The sequence below is a fragment of the Apiospora kogelbergensis genome (genome assembly GCF_038363985.1).
Source record: "Apiospora kogelbergensis strain CBS 113332 chromosome Unknown utg000001l_segment0_segment0, whole genome shotgun sequence".
NCBI classification, from domain to species: Eukaryota; Fungi; Ascomycota; class Sordariomycetes; order Amphisphaeriales; family Apiosporaceae; genus Apiospora; species Apiospora kogelbergensis.
In genome coordinates this window covers 7,154,870-7,172,958 of record NW_027117418.1, presented here as the reverse complement: position 1 = coordinate 7,172,958, position 18,089 = coordinate 7,154,870, and the positions used below count along the sequence as shown (strand labels likewise).

Sequence of the window (18,089 nt, the reverse complement as noted above, 5' to 3'; positions counted from 1 at the left end):
ACAAGAAATCTAAAAATTACCCCTGAATCCACCCATCTATAGTCAATTAGTTCTCAATAAGCACTTCGTCCTCTCTGATGCTCTCCAGCGTCGCATCATCGTAGTTGATCTTGTGCGGCGGCCTGAACCCCGCATCCTCCAGCATGACGTCCACCGCCTTCTCACTGATCATGTAAACGGGCAGCTGCGGGAACGTGCCGGGAACGCGCGGGAACACGGACGCGTCGACGACACGCAGGCCCTCGACGCCGCGCACGCGGAACCGCGAGTCCAGACACGCCAGGGGTCGCCGTCGCCGCCGATGGGACACGAGCTGGCGGCGTGGTGCGAGAAGGAGTTGTGCTTGATGTCGTGCCGGAGCTTTTCCGCCGTGTTGGTCGCGTCGCGGCCGGGCAGGACCTCGTGGAGGGGCCCGACCCCGGGCGAAGGGACCGCATCCAGGAACCCGCGCACGATGCGCACGCCCTCGGCCATGACGTCGAGGTCGTGCCTCCCGTCGTTGTGGGGGTGCGCCGCGTCCGGGTCGGCGTAGAACTCGAAGTTGATGGTGGGCACGTCGAACGGGTTGCCCGAGCGCAGCGTTACGGTGCCCGACTGGTCTTCCTGCCGGAACTTGAGGACGATCCAGGTGTACGCATGGCCGTCGCCGCCCGTTGCGTTCTTGGAGTAACCCGGGAAGAAGCCCGTGAAGTACAGGGGCGTGCTGTACAGAAACAGGTCCTCCTCGTCCGTCTTGGCGAGCCGCGTCCGGTTCAGCACGGCCGTCTCGATGCCGTCGCCTTTGTAAGGGCCCGTGCCGGACGCCTTCCACTGCTGCAGGTAGGTGTCGGTTCCGTTGACCACGCCTTTGGCCAGGAGCGACACGACCTGCGGGCTCCGCGCCGCGACTGAGTACTCGTAGTTGTCCTGCAGGTTGGTCCCGACGCCCGGCAGGTCCACGCGCACGGGGATGTTGAACTTGCGCAGCTCTGCCTTGGGCCCGATGCCGCTCAGCTTCAGGATCTGGGGTGTATTGAAAGCCCCGCCCGCCACAACGACCTCTCGCGATGCACGTATGCGCTTCCTGGCGTTTTCAGCCGGCGGCGCCCCCTTCGGATTCGAGCGCGGGTCCGCCTTGTATAAGCTCTTTCCTTCCACGTACTCGACGCCAACAGCTTTTGGTTTGCGTGCCGGCTTCCGGGCATCATCACCACCAGCCACAACGCCGTGGAAGTCGTCGTCGAAAAGAACCTTGGTCACAAATGCGTGCGTCTTGACGTACAAGGGGTATTTCTTCGAGCCATCCTTGTTCCTGGCGTTCGCCGTAGCTACAACAAAGCTGCGAGCACCGTTACGTCGGCCTCTCTTGCTCATCGTCAGGGGGAGACTAAAGGTGCCGTCGGCGTCCTGGGCGTGTGGAGCGTTCATGTCACTCTTGAAGTCTTTCTGGTGCGAGAATTTGAGCGCCGGCTTCAGAATCTCCTTATTGCTGTCCTGCCAGACCTTGTCCTGGAGCTCCATCTCGAGCCAGCCGTCGAACCCGTGTCCAGGCGTGCCTTTGGGTAGGTAGAGGCAGCGCTCCAGCCTCTCAAAGTACTTCTGCATCGCGTCGGGTGACCAAGAGCGGTCACCCGTGGCGTCGGCGATGTACTCCCAGTCGGAGTTGCGTGGCAAGGTGGCGATGAGGGCGTTGTGGCTCCCGCAGCCCCCGAGGGTGCCGGCGCGGGGGTAGAAGATTCCCTTCTGCGTCGATCCGTGTGGCGGGTCCAGGCCGACGTACACTTTGCCGTCGGGGGTGTCCCACGCCATCTTGGGGTCTTTGGCGGCCTCTTGCGGATCTTGAAAGTGCTTGACGAAGAAGCCCCAGCTCATGGTCTCGTCTTCCGAGGAAGTTGGGCCAAAGGCAGGAACAGTCTGGTTGATGTTGAGACCCTGGTCGTCGCCGGCTTCGAGCAGGAGGACCTTGCGCCCTCTGCGTGCTAGGTTGGCCGCTAGAGGACCGCCACCGGGCCCGGAGCCGACGACTATGTACTCATAGTCTGACTTGTTGAGAGTATCCTCGCTGAGAGGGCTGGCATGCGCACCACCGCCCGCCGTTATGGCAAGGTATGCCAACAGAGGCACGAGAGATTTCATGGTTTCCAGGGAAAATGAACAAATGCCTAGTAGATTTGCAAGGAACAAAGAGGGACTGGCGTATCAGAATCAGTGAGTGTGATTATGGAAGTAGAATAAGAAATAGATATGATGGATGTGCTTCGTTTTTCTTGTTAATTATCGTGTTAAACGGAAGATCTGGTATAAGTTGCGCTGCAAATTACTAGTATATATATATATGTCTAGAGAGGTTTCTTCCCATTTATCATTTGTATCGTCAGCGCGACTGTTAGGCCTCATGATCCCAGACCTATGCAGCATCACCTCAGTTGCATGTTAGCTGAGAGACGCCGTCAGCTAGCTTGCTGGTATTGCGATCCTTCTCGCCGCTGAGGCACGGAAGCCACGTTCTCGCGAGATTCAACCCAATGAAGAATTCATAGCCACATGTAAGGGTCGTCTGTAGAGACTATCATGCTCTGTCATGTGTCGAGTAATGAATCGTACGGGGAAACAGGCAGGCGCCATGGGGTAATAGGGGGTTCTCTGCTTCGCCTTGGTACGAGTAGAGAATCGAGCCACCCTGAACGGAGCTGAGTCAGATAGCCACAAGATCCATCAGTCTGCGTTTGAAGCCGCAAAGAATGAAAATGGGAAGCTTCTCTTCACAATCCTTTACATCCTTCGGTGTTTCCATGGCGTGGCCATCACAGGGCGTATTGGATATGTGTGATCAGCCACGGAAATAGTCACAAAGGCTGAGAGTAAGTTGTGAAGATGAAAGAGGCTCGTGGCTGAGTGCTTTGTCTGATATTACAATAAGCTGAAGAGGACGGATAGGTGCCTGACATCTCTCGCTTAAGCTGCACCGTTAGGGCTGCATCTTGAGGAGTATACGAAATCCCCTAGCAGAGAAACGCCGATTAGGCGGCTGGAATGCTACTGTGGCTGAGAGGATGCAGCCCTTACTCCGGTGAACAAGCCTTTCTGTGCAATTACGCCGACACGTGTGGAGTGGATTCGTCGTTTTTGGGATTCGGGTTCTAGCCATCTCACCTACATCGGCCATTAGCAACTAAAAATAAGTTTTAGCTACCCTGCGACCATTTCCGTAGAGGCTGTGATATTGAAACCCCCCGCTCTATTACTCGTCTCATAGGATGATGTTCTAGGTGGCAGGCAGTCGACTCATACGTCTAACGAATAAGCAGTCTCCTGAGTTGCTCCTTAGTTGCTGCGTAAGCAGCTAACTTCAGAACCACCTGACTTTGCTTTCAGGCCATCTAGACGTAAAGCCTAGAATACGAGTAATGAAGCACTCTCAAGCTGAGGTATGTATTATTGAGCACATAATAGGAAAATGGCACCAAACTACCCAAAGTCCCACTCTTGAGTTGGGGTGTGTTCTGGGTTGCAATTCATGCTATAGATAATTTGTCAGCAAGATCAGAAATCGGTGCTGACTTGCCAATTTCTTGTATTCTGCCCAGTAGAAGTTCCAGGGGGTAGCACAGGGGCTGAGGGGCGTGCATGCAACCGACCAATAAACAATAGACGTCATACGCTGCTACCACAGACCCAGAAGGGAAAGACCATGGAAGCTATATTAGTCAGTATGTGTGCTACTGCCAGGGACGGGAAACCGCTTATGGGATTTCCCAACTAGGTAATTGAACCTTGATAGAAAGATCTGTCGAGATGTAAGAGGGAGCGATACACTGCCCAGGCCAATCTGGCTTTTCACAGGAATGGGCAACCTTGTAGCCGTACGAGCTGAGGGCACCTTGTGAATCATGAATTTGGTACGGCTAGGCTTACTACACCCGTAGCATTGGTCGTGACAGAGAAAGAAAGGAAGGCGTATACAAAGGGCATGACCCTGGGACAAGTGAATCCATCGTCAAGCCGTCATCCAACACATCCACGAAGCCAGCTAAAGAAACGCCTCCATACACCCACCACCCTATTGCTAGTCTCAAGAAATCTATTTTCGACGCATCCACACACAAGATGACTTCCCTCTACAATCTCAGTATCCCGGTGCTGACCGAGGTCCTGCAGACCACCAGGCAGGTTCTGGAAAAAGGCGAGGCCTTCGCGCGCGCCCGCGGTCTCGACCCCGAAACCCTGCTGTCGGAGCGCGTGTACCCGGACATGTTCGACCTGCGCCTGCAAATTACCGTCATCTTGGTCGTCGCGCGCACCACCATTAACGAGCTCGCGGGGGCGGACAGGAGCTGGCCGCCAAGATCACTGAGAGGGGTCAATCCCTCGAAAAGATGTACACGCTCCTAGACGAGACGCTCGCGCAACTAACAACCGTGCGGAGCGCCGATGTCGACGGCAAGGAGCGTGTCGACGTCTCATGCTGGTTTTTCAACCAGTGCCTGCGCTGCTCGGCCCTCGACTTCGTGCAGAAATACGCGCTGCCGACTGTCTACTTCCACCACCTCAGCGTCACGTACGCCATCCTCCGCAGCAAGGGCGCGCCGCTGGGCAAGAAAGATTATGTGGCCGTCTTCATGAAGGATTTCGCGCTCCCAGGAGCAGAATGAAGGACGAGTAGTTAGCGGGGTGGCCGAGTGGTGTGTAGTTCACGTGAACTGGCAGGCTGACGTGGGATGTATGTAGCCGCAAGTAGAGATAGTACACACGGACACCATACATGAATAGTACGATCGATAACTCTGCCCCTTTTCAGGCCCGTGGAACCTGCTGTCATCACACAGGCTACCTGCTGCACACTGGCTCGCCAATTCACGTCATGTGTTGACGGTAGACGTAGCACATGCCGGATGGGCCACGCCATTGATACCTTCAATATCGGGTAATGCGCATGTGCTACCAAGACAGACCTCGCATAGCTTTGACGGACAAAATGGCTTACCTCCCCTCCCCCCCCCCCTCCGGGCCAGTGTCGTGGTAGCCCAGTCAGCCAACATTTGAGTTTATCATAGGCTCGCGCCTGTACTCATTCATTCATCCTTCGAGTTGGCCATTCACTTTTTCATTACATCGTCTCATCCAGGATGGTTTGCAGCACGTCATCGATGTTGGCCCCAGCCCTCTCCATACGCGACAGCAGCGACGCCACCTTGGACAAGCGGGCCTGGCTTCCCCAGGCCTGGATGGGACTGCGCACGCGTACGAGAAGGTCCTGGAAGCCTTTTACTTGCATGCTGAGCAGTCCTTTCATCATGTGGATCTGCTCCATGTGGGAATACGAATCCTGAAAAGCGGGCTTGAAGAGGGCCGTGTTGCAAGTGGCCATGCCGGCTATCTCGCCCGTGGACCCGCAGAAGAGCTGAGCCGGATAGTCGGCGTGCCCCTCGGATTCTCCCTGTTCCTGTACGGTGGCGTGTTCATTGTCGGCGAGATGCTGGTGAAGTCTCTTAAGTCTCTTATGAATACACTCGAACATCTCGGTCAGGCGGTCGCAGATGATGACGAGGACGCTATGGACAGTGGGCAACGGCTGGCAAGAGGAGCATCGGAGAGAGTTGTTGCACTGTGCCATCAGCATTTTCTGGAGCTGGAGAACCTGGTCGAGCGACAAGGTGGTTATGCGGAAGTGGTCGTCGTCTAGCTGCTGGATCGCACGCAGTTGGTCATTGAGACAGGCACATTGTTCCGGATTGGGTGGTGCCTTGTCCTTGTCCATGCTGCCATTGTGAGAGAAGGTAGCGGCGGTGGTGCCGGCGGCGGAAGAGATGGCGCTACCCGGCGGGCTCGGCGGCTGCTGGATTCCCATGAGGCCCAAGTTGGCCAGTGTGGGGAAGCCGGGGGCAAATATGGAGTCTTGCCCTTGTCCTTGGCCATGGCTATTTTGTGTTGGTCCAGCAGATTGCGTGGACAGCGCATGTTGCTGCTCGGGCTGCAGGCCGAAGTGGGAGAAGAAGTCGATATTGGAGTACATTTTGTGCTGGAGGTCATCGAAGCCGCCATCTTGATCAGGGTCATGGTCCATCAAGGCCTCCCGTCTAAGCGGGACTGCATGTGAGGTGGACGTCGTGGGGAATGGGTGGCCATGATTGGGCTGCGTGGACATCAAGTCGATCTCATCGGTCGGCGTTATGGCCAGGCTCTGATTGGAATCTCCACTCGCACGGGCGCTGGCGCTCATGCTGGCGCTGTCGGTAAAGGATTGTGGGGTTTGGCGGCGGCGCATCTGGGGGGCGCGGGGTCATGGGGAAGAGGCAGGCCTGGGATCTCGCGATGCATCTGTCACAATCGCGAAAACGGCCGGTGCATTGAATCTGGCGTAGTGCGCAGGCTAGTGGTCAGCCTAGGGACTACTATGTGGAATCTTCGCATCCGAACATATGGTTCTTACCTTTTTTGGAATGACAAGCTATACATGGGGGTCGTGAGGCAGGCCGGGGTCGACGAAGTGGATGAGTCGCTGGGGAATCTGATCTGTCCGAAGGCGAAGCTGAAGGCTGAGTCGTCGCAACTGGAGCGGCAGCGGGAGCGGGGACTGGGGCATTCGCAGAAGTAGAACCCCGGGCATTCCTTGCGGCGACCTGCTCCATGGCAGCGCCCGCGCTCTTCTTCCGGCCATTCGAACTCTTGAAGGTGATGAACATAGCAACTTGTAACTTGTGTAATCGCGACCCGTGTGTGCGACTGTGGCTAGGGGCGTTTCTTGGTGGGTTATAGAGGGAATAATAAGGCTGCTTTCCCTTTTCAAATGATTGCTGGCCTTTTGCTTGCCATGGAGTGGCAATCGAGGAAGGGCTGATGGTTGCGTCGCATGCATTTGAATGATCCTTCGACGGAATATCGTCAAGCACGGCAATACGGCCAGTGGGACGGGACGAGGATGTGGACGAGGATGTAGAGGCAGAAACAGAGGCACGAAGCGCTAGAGGCTAGGAAGTAGGGAAGTGGATATAGTGCAGTGCAGTAGTTTGGGTGGTGCAGGCCCGGCAGGATGCGGCTGCAGCGCCCGTGGTCAACCAATGCAAAACACGCAGTTGGCGGGCGGGTAAAGTCCGAAAGTCAAAAGCCCTAGGGGCTTAGGGGCTTAGGGGCTTTTGGTCTGTGCAGACGGTATAACTGCCTACGGCCGGCCTCTGGTGGTGCATATCAGCTCAGTTGTGTCCTCGAACAACGTCTTGGCTGACTTTGGCTAAACAACCTGCCAACTACTTCATGCCGGATGAGCTGGAAACGCAGTCACGACACCGGCATACGTCTAGCCTCGACGTTGGGACGAAGGGACGAAAGGACGGAGAGGGTAAGCTGAATAAGCCGATCGGATAAGCTAGGGTCGAAATAAGAAGACGAGGTTTTTATGCATGCGTCGCTTCTTCAGCGTATTGTATGTAACATTACTTGGCTACATAATATCATGCACGTAAGCTTACTTGCCCCCCTGCTTACCCTGCACTGCACACTCTGCCTATAGTGACACACAACCGTCTCCGCCTTATTCACGTCTGCCTGTCATTGATCTGGGTGTTGAGGTTATAGGTTGTGTACGTATGGGCTGCCAAACTTCGCCCCTCTTCCTGCTCCCTCCGCCTGCCACCATTTTGGGCAGGTCGGAAGCCGTATTCAAACCTCCAAACGAGAGATCACCAGGGCTACGCGGACTGCATGAATCCTCCGACATAGTTGGACTTTCATATACAGACCAAAATAACTACACAAGTACCTTGAGCGACAATTACAAGCCCGGGAAACACCGCACAGTTCCCAGCGGCTTCTCCTACACCACACACATCTTGTAAGTCTCGTAAAAGAGACACCCTCGCACACGTCAGCCTCTCGTCACACACCGTACTTCGGGTCTCATGCAGGGCTCAGATCCATCTGGACCTTTACACACAGCAAAGTAGTTGGCAGCCACATCAGTTGGCCATCAGCCATGTTTTTCTCGAGTGTCCGGCCTAGTAATCCTGTGCAAGGCGGTCTTGAAAATGGCCATGTCTTATTGGATCTTCCAGATTCTCCCTGCACCTTCAGTGTGTTCCACGGCGCCCGATAATACACCATGTGAGAATTCTTTTCTCTCTCTTTAACGTAGCTGCGGCTGAGGAAGCTGAGACAAGCATTTTCCCGTCAGCGTGAGCATTTTAATGCTTATAAGCCACGACAAGAAACATTTAGCGAGTTCTTGGGTCGTAGGGTGTGTTGCCCCTGACCTAAAACGAGGGTCTTTTAGCTGTCCGATGAGAAAGTTCGACCCCCGCCCGCCGACACTCTCCAAAGACCGGTGCCGTACCTAGGCTTGCTGACTCCATCTCGTCCATGTACTTAGTAGGTAAAACTGGAACGCACGTGGGACGGGACGGCTCAGCTCATCCTATCTTGTCTCACCTAAAGTAAACACGTGGTATGCAACCTGATGCAAGCGTAGGATCAGTCATGGATTCCAACGACTTCATGGATAGCTCCTCGCGGCTGGCCATGGTAGTCATGAGATCTCAGGCGCTCTCGTTCAGCTCGTTCAGCTTGTAGCCTCACCAGCTAGTCTTCCTCTTGTACTGAACGTACCCTTTACAACCAATCATCGGCCACAAAAGTACTCAGCCATCCCAGGAATCTGGAGCAGAAGGACCGTAGTATCGAAAATAATTCATGCTAACATTGCAACCATGTCTGTTCAGTGACCGAGCCATTTGAAGCCCCCTGAGAAAAGGGGGGCCAAGTTCTGGACTGAACACCAACATCACTCGAGTAAGGGGGTCGACTACGCCTCATCTCACCTACCACTACTGGAGGAACCGAATAGGTGAAGCCACCACCAACCGCAACATTTTCTTACTGCACTCAAGGTGAATCCCACTGCTGAATATGTCTATTAGTCGCCGCAATACAGTTTCTCCTATCTCAGCCCCTGGCCATCGAAGGATCATCTATTATTATCTTGGCTGAATGAACAGTGACTCGGGATCAAGAACAGGGGCTAGAGGTATTACCAAGCCCATGGTAGATTTGCGTACGCTTGAGAAAGATGGGCATCCTTTAGGATTCTTTCCGGGTATTGCCTCGTCCAAGCCACTGGTCAGTATTAACTAAGCTGGCGACAAGAAAGTGTAAATAGTCTCTCGAGGGGGCTTTTGTGTTGATGAAAGGGCCTTGTGACCACCAGGGACTCGATGTATATATCGTGAAGCAGGCCCAGAGATCTTCAATACTGAATTATAACTATACAAAACTCTCATTCATAGATCTTCTCGGTGATTACTCCTTCCTCCCCTTTTGGCTTTCTTTTTTCATTGCCCATTTTCGAATTTGTCCCCACGATGCATTCTGGCTACCTCCTTTTTGCACTGGCAGCGGCCGTGCAGTCCATTCCAGTTGGCGCACCACCACCACCACCGCCTCCTCATGGGCCTCCCAAGCCTCCTGGCCCGCCTGGCCCAAGTGATGAGAGTGTTCTAGGGTCCTTTGGAGTACCCGGCAGAAATCGAACGTTTGACTATGTTGTAGTCGGAGGCGGTATCGGCGGCTTGACCCTTGCCACGAGACTAGTCGAGCAAAAAGCCGGCACCGTAGCCGTGGTAGAAGCCGGGACTTTCTATGAACTTTCCAACGGCAACCTTAGCCAGCTTCCGGCCAATGACTACCTTTGGGGCGGCAAGGGTAAGGATGACTGGCAACCCGGTATCGACTGGGGTTACATCTCAGAACCGCAAAAGGCAAGTTTCACTAAACTAACCTCAATCTAGAATGAGATACTAACAACTATTTTTGTAAATAATTAGGGTGCTGACAACGCTCCTATGCATTATGCGCGCGGTAAATGCTTCGGCGGAAGCTCGGCCAGACATTACATGGCCTATCAAAGACCAACCAAGGGCTCCCTCAAAATGTGGGCGGACACGGTCGGCGATAAAAGCTACGAGTTTGAAAACTTCCTGCCTTACTACGAAAGGGCCATCAAGTTCTCGCCTCCCCGGTCCGATCTCCGATCCGCCAACGCCACGCCGGACTACGATGAGAGACTGGCCCGGAAGAACAACGCCCCCGCCACCGGAGTCTCGGTAACTTTCCCCAATTACGCCCAGGCCTTTGGCACTTGGGCCGTCCTGGGCCTCAAGGCCATCGGCCTCGACGTCACCAAGGGCAGCTTTCTCGACGGAAAGCTTAGCGGCCAATCGTACACTATGACCACCATCCAGCCCAACGGCGTGCGCGAGTCGGCCGAGACGGCCTTCCTGAGGCCCACGCTGCAGAACCCCGACTACACCGTCTACAACGAGGCGATGGCGAAACGTATCCTCTTCGACGGGAAGAAGCGGGCCACGGGCGTCGTGGTCGACACCGGGGGCCGCGAGTATATCCTGGCCGCCCAGAAGGAGGTCATCGTGTCGGGTGGCTTCATCGGCTCCCCGCAGCTCTTGCAGGCCTCAGGGGTGGGTCCCGCCGGGCTGCTCCGGCGCCATGGCGTCCCGGTCGTCGCCGATCGCCCGGGCGTGGGCCAGAACTTGCAGGACCACGTGTTCTCGGCCATTACCTACCAAGTCAACGCGCCGACTATCTCGTCGCTGCAGGACCCCGTCTTCGCTGCCCGCCAGGCCGCCTTGTTCCACGAGAACGGGTCGGGCATGTACTCGAACCCCATTACCGAGGTCCTCGCGTGGGAGAAGGTGCCCGAGCCCCTCCGGTCGAGCCTATCCACCAAAACGCGCGCCGAGCTCGCCAAATACCCTGCCGATTGGCCCGAGATAGAGTACATCAGCTCGGCCGCGTACGTAGGCGTGCAGGAAGACACGCGGCCTTCAGGCAAGCCCTTCGACGGGATCAACTACGCGTCGCTGGCCGTGGTGCTCAGCACGCCGCGGTCGCGCGGGTCCGTCAATATCGCCTCGGCCGACACGCGTGACCACCCGTCCCTGGACCCCAACTTCCTCGTCGACGCCGTCGACGTCGAGCTGATGCTCGCCGGGTTCAAGCGCGCGCGCCAATTCTGGCAGTCGAACGCCCTCGCCAAGTTCCGCATCGGCGAAGAGGCATACCCCGGCTTGGCGGCTAAGTCGGATGACGAAATACGCGCCAGCATTCGCAAGAGCTACAACACCATTTTCCACGGCTCCAGCACTTGTCGCATGGGCAGGGCCGACGACCCCAATACCGTCGTCGATAGTGAGGCCCGAGTTGTTGGAGTTCAGGGTCTGCGTGTCGTTGATGCGTCTTCCTTTCCATTCTTGCCGCCGGGTCACCCCCAGTCTACCATCTGTAAGCTCCCAGTCAGCCATCTTGGAGAAATAATACTGACTATTGCATGCAGACGCTTTGGCTGAAAAGATTGCCTGTAGCATCTCTCACAAATGCTAGATGTGATAGCATTTTGCTTTTCTTCTTCCTTTTCCTTTGCTAAGCACCTATAAACTATGAACCTTCATTCTTTTTGAATGTGTATTAGACTGTATACGGACAACTGTTGTTCTGTATCTAATTTCTTCTTTTTGGATTCATGTATCTAGTCAAAGAATTTTCCTCTCTCTGAGTAACAACTATTTTCTAATCTTAGCAAATCATTTTGTTCATATTATAGCTTTAGGTTGCTACGATTAGGGTTTTGCATCCGTCACAATTATTTACCGGGTCTTTCTCATTTTATATATACAGGCCCTTAGTATATAAGCGCATACCAGTTCACTCCTTCTGAACATGCGCTCACTGTATAGAAACACACGAACCTTAATATGCCTCTATCTCGGGCTGAACTAAGCTAATTACAGCCTGCTGCCACATCAGATTCGTTGCTCGCATATAGGAAAAGGAGATTAGTTGTAAGCGTGTGACCCGCGCTGAGGGACTGATTTCTGCAACATGTAACCTGCATCATTGAGATGGGCTTTTGCTGAATGTTGCATACTTTATTGCTATCTCAACTCCCCTTTCTTCCATGATAAATCCCACTTTACTGAGCCTTGGGGCGGACGTACATTTCCACATTGCTTGGAGTTACAAACCAATGCCCCTTCGTATCCCACTCCTTATCCTTGGCCAGATCGATATCGAAAGCCCGGTACAGCTCAAAAATGACCTTCCACATCTCGAGTATGGAGATGTTCTTACCGATGCAACTCCGTGGACCTGCACCGAACTGACGTGGACATCTTTCGTTAGCAATGCTCACCCGGCTAGTGCTATTTGGTGGTGTGAAAGCTGGGCCATCTTACCGCAAACATATTCCTCTTCATCTCTTTGAGTTTCTCCTCATCGCCCTCGACCCAACGCTCCGGTCGGAAGGCATGCACGTCGTGCCCGAAGACGTCCTTGTTGTAATGCAGCGCCCACGCGTTCACACCCACAATAGTGTTTTCGGGGAGGTGGATTCCGTGTAGCATCAGGCCGCCCGCAGGCACGCGGCGCTCCAGTATAAATCCCGTGGGCGGGTGGATACGCATCGCCTCGTTAATGACGGCGGATCTTTTTGTGGCCGCAAGTCAGCAGATGTTGTGGCGGTGGTTTGCATTCAACTTACAGATAGGGCAGTTTGGTGGCTTCGGCGTAGGTAATGGGAGTCGAAGCCCGGCCGTCGCGAACCGCGCTCTCAATCTCTTCCTGCAGTTTGGCGCGGGCGTGGGGGTACTTGCTGAGGTGGTACATGACGGAGGCCATCGAAGCGGCGGTGGTATCAGATCCAGCGATTCTAACCCGAGGCGTCAGCTGATGAGGCCTGAGTTGATTTTGTGACAGCATATATAACACTTACACATTGGTGGTGGTAATGGCGATAATCTCATCCATAGTTAGAGCCTCCGGATCTGCTCTGTGAGTAGCAAGCAGTTGGTTCAACAGATCCTTTCTATCTACTGGCTTGTCGAGTCTCTCCTTAACCCGTGCTAGCGAGAACTGCAAGACGTGGTTCGTCTTTTCGATGGCAGGGAACAGCTTTGGCAGTAGTGGGTTGCCAAGCAAGAACTTGTGCACGCGGGGGACTTGTCCAATCTATAGAACGAAGGCGAAGAAAAAGGTTAGGCTACTATCTGGATTGGGGCACAGTGCTCAGACTTACGAAGGAAACGTAACTCAGGATTCCGCCAATAGCTCCAATGATGCCGTCGACATCATACCCTTTTTCCATGAAGCCCAAGTCCTTGGAGAAGTTGATCTCGCCCAGGACGTCAAAGGCAAAGTACTGCATCCAGTCGACTGGGTTGATGGGCTTCTCGCCGTTGTTGGTTACCTCACGCAGACGCCGGAGCAGCACGTCTATGCACTTGTCGGCAAACGGCTCGAGGCCCACGACGACGTCCATGGAGAAGGCCTTCATGGCACCGCTCTTGAGACGCATATGGTACGCATTGCTCTCGGTGGTAAAGAGGGTTGGCAAGAACTTGGCGTTGTAGATGGCTTCAGCCAGGGGGTAGAAAGCCGTCTAGAGGCGCCGTCAGATCATGTTCCACTCCCCCACTCTCTCTCTCATCCAGGAAAGAAGGGAAACCGCAACGAACCTTTGGGAATACGTTCTTGACGCCATAGATAGCGCGCACGCTCTCCGGGTCGTTGGCCGAGACGTGGTTGGGCCCAATGCGGACGATGGGGCCGTAGTCCTCATGGACCCGGATATTCTCGCGGTGCATGTTGGCATTCCAGACGGCACGCAACTTCCAAAAGTTGGAGAAGCTGGCCACAAAGGGCCCTGGAACGTGGCGGAGACCCTTGCTGTACCGCGTCAGGACGAGCTGGGCTGTGATGATGGTAAGGATGGTGATCCATGGGTGGAGGCCGACCCATTGCCGCGCCTGCGGTACAAGGGTTTCCAACAACTTGGGGCTGGAAGCGATGGTAGAATTCATCTTGTCTCTCAACAAGTGGGATACTTAGGTGTGGTGCTAAACGACGTAGTGGTGGCGATGACGAGCTCCCAATGCCACCTTGAGGCGAATTCTCTGGGCCGTCGATACGATATAACTCTTCATCTTGCCATGTCCAAGTCGTAGGATGGGCTTCACCACATCCTGCCCAATGACCAATCACGCCATGGTGGTGTCTGTTTCGAAGCAAAATGCACTTTCGCGACCTTTGCGATTGTCCTATCTAGCCCGTGCTAGACAGACTACTAGTTGTCAAATGTGGCGGGATGGCTCACGCATGCTGACTTGCAGATGTCGGGCTGGCTGGCTTCAAGGGTCTCCCGCTAAAGTGGCGCGACGCTCCCGTCTAACCCCGGACGACGAGAATGTCCGCAAGGGGTGGTTTTAGTCAGTCTCACAGAGACAACCCACTAGCCCAATCCGGTATTTCCTATTCAGGCAATGCCTTTTCTGGCCCAGCCAGCCAGCCAGCGTCTCCAGCTTTGTCAGCTTAACCCCGAACACGGCACGTACCGTTAGTGGCAGGTAAGCAAGTTTAGGCCAGCTACAGCTTGGTGAGATGATTATTGTGCGGGCAGTGCCGTCTGACCGCATGCGATTTGAATGATGACAAGACGGCAGCACCCGCAATCCTGGACAAGCAAAGCACCATGCCGATGTACCATGTTTGTTTCGGGCGAGGCTTGCAGCATGTAGGGTCTTTCGTGCTAGTGTCAGCCAGCGCGGGTGGCCGTCCTACTGGCCGTCCTACTGGCCGTCTACGTCTGGGAGGGATGGAGGCATGAAGGATGAAGGGATGGGCGACGGCGATGCAGTCCAGAGGGCGACCAGTTGTTTACAAAAGGGATGAAAACGCGCGACTGGGGCCATTTGTAATAGCTGGCAGCCCGATCATAGTAACCAAGAACCGACCATGGCAAGCCAAGAACGAACCTGCCTCGTGCCTTACCTCGAGCTCGAAAATGCCCCGCCCGAGGTGGCCGCCGCCATTGCCCACCTCCCCTACCGGCGCAACATCTTCCATCTTCTGGGCCACTCTCATGGTTCCTTCCCGCCCTTGATGGGCGTCTACGGCTCATTTTTCGACGGCAAGAAGCGCACGCTTCCTCTGCTCGAATGGCAACTCGTCGTGCTGCGCATCTCAGCCACTCTGGATGCCGAGTACGAGTGGGAAGTCAACGCGCCCGTGGCGCGGCTGAATGGCATGCCCGAGGCCAAGCTGGACGCGCTGAAGCGCACAGTGGGAGCAGACGCCGAAGACATAGCAGGGGAGCCCCTCTTCAGCGAGCGCGACCGAGTCATCCTCCATCTGGTCGACCAACAACTGGCCACGTACAACAACGACGTCCAGACCGTCAATAACGCCAAGCAGCTGCTGACTACGGAAGAGCTCGTCGAGGTCTACGTGGTGCTTGGTGTCTATGTCCTGATTGCGCGCATTACTAAAGCTCTGCGCATCGACATGGAGGGCGAGATTCCGGGGCTGGAAGATGCTTTGAAGAACGTGGTGACTAAATGAGAAACCGTACAAAGGACTGCTCACCTAATCAAGGCCTTGGCAACATTCGAATGTGGCAGTAGGTGGGGGTTGATTCTTAATAATACACAATCCAACGTGTGGACGGAACAGGCAAGAACTCGAGGTACTTCTGCAAAGGCGGGAGGCGTCTCTAAAACACAAGTAGCCCGTCCTGTACCCTGCATCACCATGCCCATTGGCCGTCATGTCAATGTCAGTTTCGATAGTCAATGAGTCTCGCACACAGTCCACGCAAACCGAAACAATGATATGCGTTTGTGCTTGCTCAGATTTCGTCTTTCCACTTCTCTGCCCGCCGCGCCTTCCTTTGTAAGCCGAAAGTCAATTCTTCTGCGAGCCGGACACGATTTCTCATCTTCTACCGCCTCCAACCAAAGGGCTACGGGACATTCTTCCTGCCCTTCAAAAGCCCTGCATTGCTTCTCACGGCGGCTTCATTAAGTCACATCATCAACATCTCAATATCCCAAACGTCAACAGTAGGGAAGAGAAACCATCGCCCGACATGACAGCCACCAGTTCCATCGAGAAACCTTTCAACCCGGAGATGGCCAATGCCAGTGGCTCCTCCAAGCGGGAGGCCGACGCCGATGCCACCGCCGTCCAGGAGCCCGCCGCCGAGCCTGCCTCGCCGCGCAGCATCCATGGCATCCTCTGGGTTCTCGTCGTTATGTCGACCCTGTCGAGCATCTTTCTCTATGCCATGGACAATACCGTCGTTGCAGACGTCACACCAGTAAGCACGAACGCCTTGCCTCATCTAATTGGAAATGGGGTGGAGACCGCTGGTTGGCTGACTTGTGTGCTAGACCGTCGCCAATGAGTTTGGAAATGTCGTGAACTTGCCTTGGCTCTCTGTCGGCTTTCTGGTCGGTGGTGTAGCTGTGGTTCTTCCATTCGGCAAGCTCTACAGTCTGTTCGACGCAAAGTGGCTGTACATCGTCTCCGCCGTCATCTTCAACGTTGGCTCGGCCCTGTGTGGTGCTGCTCCCAACATTGAGGCCCTCATTGTCGGCCGTGTCCTGGCCGGCCTCGGTGGCAACGGCATGTACCTTGGAGTTATGACGCTGCTTTCGGTCATGACCTCGGACCGTGAACGACCCGGCTATCTCAGTTTCGTGTACGTAAGGCAACATTTCGTCCATAAATCTTGGTACTGATGCAATAGTGTAGTGGCCTGGTTTGGGGTATCGGCATCATTCTAGGACCCGTCGTCGGCGGTGCCTTTACCCAATCCAAGGCGACCTGGAGATGGGCATTTTACATCAACCTCTGCGTAGCCGCACTTTTCGCCCCCGTCTACCTCTTCGGCATTCCGTCATGGAAGCCCCGCAAAGGCAGCCGCAATCTGGACTTGATCCGCGAGTTCGACATTGTCGGCAGTATTATCATCATAGGCGCCATCGTTTCCCTGATCATGGCCATCCAGTTCGGAGGAACACTTTTACGCCTGGAACAGCGGTACCACCATTGCTCTCTTCGTCGTGGCCGGTGTCTTGTTTATCGCTTTTGGCATCCAGCAGGCCTACGCCATCTTCACCACCCTGGACCGACGCGTTTTCCCGAGTCACTTCTTGCGAAACCACAACGCAGTGCTTCTGTACATGGTGGCCTCGGCTGTCAACACGGCCGGCTTCATCCCTATCTACTACATCCCGTTGTACTTCCAGTTCACCCAAGGAGATGATCCCATTAAAGCCGGTGTCAGACTTCTGCCTCTCATCTGTGTCCTTAGTGTCTTCATCCTGCTCAACGGCCATCTTAGTAAGCATTGCCCCTTGACAACCCCTTGGATCACTTTGCTGACCTTGCCAACTACAGTGGGAAGATTCAGTTACTTCCAGCCGTGGTATATTTTCGGTAGCGTGCTTACTCTGATTGGCGGTGTTCTGCTTTGTATGTATCCCACACTCACTCTGCCCCATCTGCTCATCCAAACATGCAGCACTTGCACTGACTTTGGATAGCTCGCACGACCGCAACCACTTCGACAGCCAGCATATACGGCTTTGAGGTCCTTGTCGGTGTCGGTACTGGTTCTTTCATCCAGGCTGGCTATGCCGTCATCCAAGCCATGGTGCCTCCTGAGGAGATGGCCTATGGCATCAGCTTCATGATGCTTGGTGAGTCGAGTTTCAAACCTTCAATGAGGTTGTTCAGATCTTCATGTGCTAACGTCGCCCCTCTCATGGAAGCCCAGCTCGGTGGTATCGGCATTGGTCTTTCTATCGCAGGTGCTGTCTTCGTCAACACCTCTTTGAACGGTCTATCCCAACTGCTGCCCCAATTGTCCCGCGTCGATCTCCAGCTGCTCATCGCTGGTACAAGCAACAAGTTCTTCGAGACGCTCACCCCTGAGCAACGTTCCGACACCATTGACATCATTGTTAGTGGGCTGAGCCGCACGTTCATCTTAGTTTACGTCGCGGGTGCTTTCAGTCTCGTGGCCTCTCTCCTATTTACGGTACGTGAGCCATGTCCAGTGTCCTGGTCGACATCTACTAATTATGTTTCACAGAAGCGGAAAATGTTCGCCGGTGCCACGGCTATAGTGGGGTGATCCTGAACTAGACCCTCACGAGCATTCTGTCATACAGGGCAAATTGTGCAATACTACGAAGCCTAATATAGCGGCTGGCTCTGGTTAGATGTTGTTCTTTGTAGCCACTTGATTTCATGCAACAAATACCTAT

The 18,089-nt window shown here is 54.6% G+C and overlaps 7 protein-coding genes across 7 annotated transcripts; 4 read left to right on the top strand and 3 right to left on the bottom strand.

Moving 5' to 3' along the window:
• Positions 1–46: 46 nt before the first annotated feature.
• Positions 47–2,115, bottom strand: PG998_002314 (choline dehydrogenase; the record flags this gene model as incomplete). Its single annotated transcript, XM_066869132.1, has 2 exons — positions 47–241; positions 277–2,115. 2 exons carry the CDS (start codon positions 2,113–2,115, stop codon positions 47–49), a joined length of 2,034 nt encoding a protein of 677 aa, XP_066737547.1.
• Positions 2,116–4,086: 1,971 nt separating this feature from the next.
• On the top strand, positions 4,087–4,631 carry PG998_002313 (uncharacterized protein; the record flags this gene model as incomplete). Its single annotated transcript, XM_066869131.1, has 2 exons — positions 4,087–4,269; positions 4,311–4,631. 2 exons carry the CDS (start codon positions 4,087–4,089, stop codon positions 4,629–4,631), a joined length of 504 nt encoding a protein of 167 aa, XP_066737546.1.
• Positions 4,632–5,086: 455 nt separating this feature from the next.
• On the bottom strand, positions 5,087–6,199 carry PG998_002312 (uncharacterized protein; the record flags this gene model as incomplete). Its single annotated transcript, XM_066869130.1, has 1 exon — positions 5,087–6,199. The coding sequence occupies one exon, from the start codon at positions 6,197–6,199 to the stop codon at positions 5,087–5,089; it is 1,113 nt and encodes a 370-aa protein (XP_066737545.1).
• Positions 6,200–9,329: 3,130 nt separating this feature from the next.
• On the top strand, positions 9,330–11,364 carry PG998_002311 (gmc oxidoreductase protein; the record flags this gene model as incomplete). Its single annotated transcript, XM_066869129.1, has 3 exons — positions 9,330–9,725; positions 9,792–11,265; positions 11,318–11,364. The coding sequence occupies 3 exons, from the start codon at positions 9,330–9,332 to the stop codon at positions 11,362–11,364; spliced, it is 1,917 nt and encodes a 638-aa protein (XP_066737544.1).
• Positions 11,365–11,953: 589 nt separating this feature from the next.
• Positions 11,954–13,838, bottom strand: PG998_002310 (uncharacterized protein; the record flags this gene model as incomplete). The annotated part of the gene is made up of 6 exons (XM_066869128.1): positions 11,954–12,139; positions 12,216–12,465; positions 12,521–12,688; positions 12,752–12,987; positions 13,055–13,417; positions 13,494–13,838. The coding sequence occupies 6 exons, from the start codon at positions 13,836–13,838 to the stop codon at positions 11,954–11,956; spliced, it is 1,548 nt and encodes a 515-aa protein (XP_066737543.1).
• Positions 13,839–14,769: 931 nt separating this feature from the next.
• Positions 14,770–15,375, top strand: PG998_002309 (uncharacterized protein; the record flags this gene model as incomplete). Its single annotated transcript, XM_066869127.1, has 1 exon — positions 14,770–15,375. One exon carries the CDS (start codon positions 14,770–14,772, stop codon positions 15,373–15,375), a length of 606 nt encoding a protein of 201 aa, XP_066737542.1.
• A 189-nt stretch (positions 15,376–15,564) lies between these two features.
• PG998_002308 (uncharacterized protein) lies at positions 15,565–17,956 on the top strand (the record flags this gene model as incomplete). Its single annotated transcript, XM_066869126.1, has 8 exons — positions 15,565–15,588; positions 15,806–16,132; positions 16,206–16,516; positions 16,570–16,761; positions 16,826–17,292; positions 17,391–17,519; positions 17,592–17,860; positions 17,915–17,956. 8 exons carry the CDS (start codon positions 15,565–15,567, stop codon positions 17,954–17,956), a joined length of 1,761 nt encoding a protein of 586 aa, XP_066737541.1.
• Between the last annotated feature and the right edge of the window lie 133 nt (positions 17,957–18,089).